General features: G+C 46.7%; 1 protein-coding gene across 1 annotated transcript; it reads right to left on the bottom strand.

Annotated features, from left to right (window-relative positions):
* Positions 1 to 574: 574 nt before the first annotated feature.
* On the bottom strand, positions 575 to 3,091 carry LOC100485453. Its single transcript, XM_031903975.1, has 2 exons — positions 2,944 to 3,091; positions 575 to 2,705 (listed from the first exon to the last, which is right to left on the bottom strand). Exons 1-2 carry the CDS (start codon positions 3,089 to 3,091, stop codon positions 832 to 834), a joined length of 2,022 nt encoding a protein of 673 aa, XP_031759835.1. The 3' UTR covers positions 575 to 831.
* Between the last annotated feature and the right edge of the window lie 1,568 nt (positions 3,092 to 4,659).

Genomic DNA, 4,659 nt, shown 5'->3' with positions numbered 1-4,659 from the left:
CCTGAGTGCCTGCACCCTTAATTGGGTGTTTTGCACTTAATTCCCCCTCAGCAACAACCCCTGTGTGGCAAAATAACTCATTGATCCCCATGAACAGGAAATTTTGGAAGCACAGAAACATGAAAAAAAAGAATCAAACTGACTATTGTTAAACTATTTTATTGAACATTTGCCATAATATGGGGGATATAGTGAAATACAGCAACATCCGTATCTGTGCTTGTTGGCATTAGAGTCATGCCCAACATGGCTAAGGGAAGGAATTAGAGTCATGCCCAACATGGCTAAGGGAAGGCATTAGAGTCATGCCCAACATGGCTAAGGGAAGGCATTAGAGTCATGCCCAACATGGCTAAGGGAAGGAATTAGAGTCATGCCCAACATGGCTAAGGGAAGGCATTAGAGTCAGGCCCAACATGGCTAAGGGAAGGAATTAGAGTCATGCCCAACATGGCTAAGGGAAGGCATTAGAGTCAGGCCCAACATGGCTAAGGGAAGGCATTAGAGTCAGGCCCAACATGGCTAAGGGAAGGCATTAGAGTCATGCCCAACATGGCTAAGGGAAGGCATTAGAGTCAGGCCCAACATGGCTGAGGGAAGGCATTAGAGTCAGGCCCAACATGGCTAAGGGAAGGCATTAGAGTCATGCCCAACATGGCCAAGGGAAGACCTGCTTCCCCTGAACTGATTTTGGGCTTGGCCAGGACAATTAACTTGCATATCTTGGCCTTGGCCAGCTTTTCTGCTCATTTCTTGGTCCTTGCTTTCTTCCATCTTGGAAAGCCCCTTGGCTTGGCCTCCTTACAATCGGTGGTGCCTCAGGGACCGGTTTCATGGGGGGTGCTGCTGCAGTTCCGAATGGAGGATCATATACTTATCGGCAATTCTGGCTACGGCTTCTGGCGTTGGGGCCTTTTGCATAGAAGTCACCCTTCCCTGTACCTCAGGGGGGCACCGAGTGAGCAGTTGTTCCACCACCATCAGGTTGGCGCACTGCTCAATCGTCTGCACTTCACAGGCCGCCATCCACCTATTATAGTGGCACAGAAGGTTCTGATAAAAAGCCGTGAAGGGTTGATCATCCTGACGTTGGATGGTTCGGAACTTGATCCGATGGGTCTCCGGGGTTATTCCGTAGAACCCTAAAATTTCTGCCTTTACAAAATCATAATCGCGCTTGTGTTCTTGTGGGATGGACAGGCAGACGTCCAGCACTTTGCCCTTCAGTTTGCCACATAAATACTTGACCCATTGGGATTTGGGCAGTTGATGGAAGGTGGAATGGCACTCGAATAAATCCAGCAAATCCAATATGCTTTCATTGTCCATGGACCAATGTTGAAGCAGAGAGGCATCTGTATTTTTATCTGTTATGGGTGGGGGAGGGCATCTGTCCAGTCTGGGCTGAGAAGCCGGTTCCGGATGGAGATGAAGATGATCGTCTGCAATTTGGGCAGCCTGATACGGGGAGCAGCTCTTGTGCTTCAGAACCTTCTGCTGGACCCTAGCCGGACACTTCTGGAGCAGTTGCTCCAACACCAGAGGCCGATAGCAGTCCTTGAATTGCTTTATGTCGGAGGCCTCCATCCAGCGGTCATAGCGGTACTGGAGTCTCTGGTAAAAGCTGTTGAACGTTTCTCCTGCCTTCAGCGTCATATTTCGGAACTTGACGCGGTGTATCTCGGGCTCCCCGTTGTACGGTTTCAGCAAGGCAGCCTTTATGGCTGGGTAATCGCAGCAGGCACCCATGGGCACATCGCCATAGCACCCCATTGCCTTGCTCTTGAGCGCGTTGGGCAGATAGAAGACCCAGTCTGGTTCCGGCACGTTGCACATGGCACAGAGTTTCTCAAAATTCAGCAGGACCCAATCGGTATCTTCGCTCACATCCTGGAACTGAGGGAAATGCTCCTGAGAAAATGGCGTTGGTGATAACGAGCTGCTCCTATTGTAACGTAGCTGCATCTGGGCCATCTCCAGATTGGCTAATCTGTTGCGCTGGCGGTCCTCCATCATTCTGTGGTGCCACTGGTTCTGCGCCTCTATTCCCTGCTTAAATACATCTCCTGCCAACCTCAGGAACTCCTCACTCCCTACTGAGGCTGAGTGGGTTTGGACCAGTTGGTCTAAGAGGGCACCCATCTGTGAGAGAGGCCCGGTGTCTTCAGCCTGATGGCAGGGAGGTGCCATGATGGGGCATAAGGAACTGTGCTTGTCTGTAGGCACTGGAGCTTTGGTCGGGCACCTCTGTAATGGGGCATTTTTAGGGTCTGCAAGCAAATTCATATCACTTCTTGCAACTAATGGGGCATCTGTGCTGCTTGGGGGCAAATTAATATCACTGCTGCTTGGAGGCAAATTAATATCACTGCTGCTTGGAGGCAAATTAATATCACTGCTGCTTGGAGGCAAATTAATATCACTGCTGCTTGGAGGCAAATTAATATCACTGCTGCTTGGAGGCAATGGGGGATTCAGCTGGGCATTACCAGTAGCTGTTGGCAACAGTATATTTTTGAAGGCTGCAGACCAAGCAGGGAGACCCAATCCTGTATCTCTGATTTCCCCTTTAACTCCAGTCTCCTCTTCACTCCCCTTTGGCCTCTCAGGCTGGGCATTTACACTGCTTGGGGGAAACGGGGCATTTACACTGCTTGGGGGCAACGGGGCACAACAAGTAGCTGTAGATAAAGCAGGGAGACTCACTAATGTATCACTGGCTCATCCATCTGCCCCACTCTCTGTATGTCTCTCCTCCCCAGGCCCAGGCTGGGCATTTATACTGTCTGCAGGCAAAGGGGCATCAGTGCAGCCTGAGGGCAAAGCCACATTCTCCATGCCCGATGCCAACTGGGCACAGCAAGCTGCAGGCAAAGGCTTAATTCTGAGGGCTGTAGACATATCAAGGAGACTGGATACTAAAGTGAATAGTAACTCACTCACTTCCCATTCGGTGCCAATATCCCCATTGCCCGCCTTTGGCCTCACAGGGGGGGGGGGGCTGCGCTGCTTCCTGGTGTATTTTGGCCATTACCCCTGCGTTGCTGCCCAGCGGGGAATCCATGGAGCCGTCACTGTCGCTGCTGCTCATGTTTCAGATCTGCAATGTACCCTCCTCTGCTGCTACTCGGCAGTTGGGTTTGAAAAGCTGCTGCTGGTTAACTGCCAGGGCTGAGTTCAGCTAATAGGCCTGCTCTTATTGGCCAAGGCTTGATAATGTGTGAGGCACTTCCTGGTATGGGATGCCCACTCTGCCCACTCTGCCCACACTGAATACTTACAGCTGTGTAATAATGGGGCAGGGGCTATAAAATAAATAGGCCTCTATACTGACTGATCAAATCTGCCTTGTGGTTCCCTGGGGCCCTATACTGGGTTTGAGGCTTATAGACAGGGCTGCATTCTGATTGGGCAAGGAATGGTCACTGAATAGTCAGGTCTGGGCACTGAACAAAAATAAAAATGATTTCCTGTACAGATATACCATTTCATCCATCTTTTACATGTACAGGTATCAGACCCCTTATCCAGAAACCCATTATCCAGAAAGGCATATCCAGAAAGGCCATCAACCATAGACTCCATTTTAACCAAATAATTCACATTTTTAAAAATGATTCCCTTTTCTCTGTAATAATAAAACAGTACCTGTACTTGATCCCAACTAAGATATAATTACCCCTTATTGGGGGCAGAACAGCCCTATTGGGTTTATTTAATGGTTAAATTATTCCCTTTTCTCTGTAATAATAAAACAGTACCTGTACTTGATCCCAACTAAGATATAATTACCCCTTATTGGGGCAGAGCAGCCCTATTGGGTTTATTTCATGGTTAAATGATTCCCTTTTCTCTGTAATAATAAAACAGTACCTGTACTTGATCCCAACTAAGATATAATTACCCCTTATTGGGGCAGAACAACCCTATTGGGTTTATTTAATGGTTAAATGATTCCCTTTTCTCTGTAATAATAAAACCGTACCTGTACTTGATCCCAACTAAGATATAATTACCCCTTATTGAGGCAGAACAGCCCTATTGGGTTTATTTCATGGTTAAATGATTCCCTTTTCTCTGTAATAATAAAACAGTACCTGTACTTGATCCCAACTAAGATATAATTACCCCTTATTGGGGCAGAACAGCCCTATTGGGTTTATTTAATGGTTAAATGATTCCCTTTTCTCTGTAATAATAAAACAGTACCTGTACTTGATCCCAACTAAGATATAATTACCCCTTATTGGGGCAGAACAGCCCTATTGGGTTTATTTCATGGTTAAATGATTCCCTTTTCTCTGTAATAATAAAACAGTACCTGTACTTGATCCCAACTAAGATATAATTACCCCTTATTGGGGGCAGAACAACCCTATTGGGTTTATTTCATGGTTAAATGATTCCCTTTTCTCTGTAATAATAAAACAGTACCTGTACTTGATCCCAACTAAGATATAATTACCCCTTATTGGGGGCAGAACAGCCCTGTTGGGTTTATGTAATGTTTAAATTATTTTTTAGCAGAATGGAAAAACCCCAGGTCCCCAGCATTCTGGATAACAGGTCCTATACCTGCATTATTATTATTATTATTATTATTATATTCCCTATTTAACATGTTTTTCACCATTGGTTTAACCAAAACATTTTGCCAGG

Source organism: Xenopus tropicalis, chromosome 6 (genome assembly GCF_000004195.4).
Source record: "Xenopus tropicalis strain Nigerian chromosome 6, UCB_Xtro_10.0, whole genome shotgun sequence".
Classification (NCBI taxonomy): domain Eukaryota; kingdom Metazoa; phylum Chordata; class Amphibia; order Anura; family Pipidae; genus Xenopus; species Xenopus tropicalis.
The sequence above is the reverse complement of the archived record's forward strand: the minus strand, read 5'-3'. Positions and strand labels throughout refer to the sequence as shown.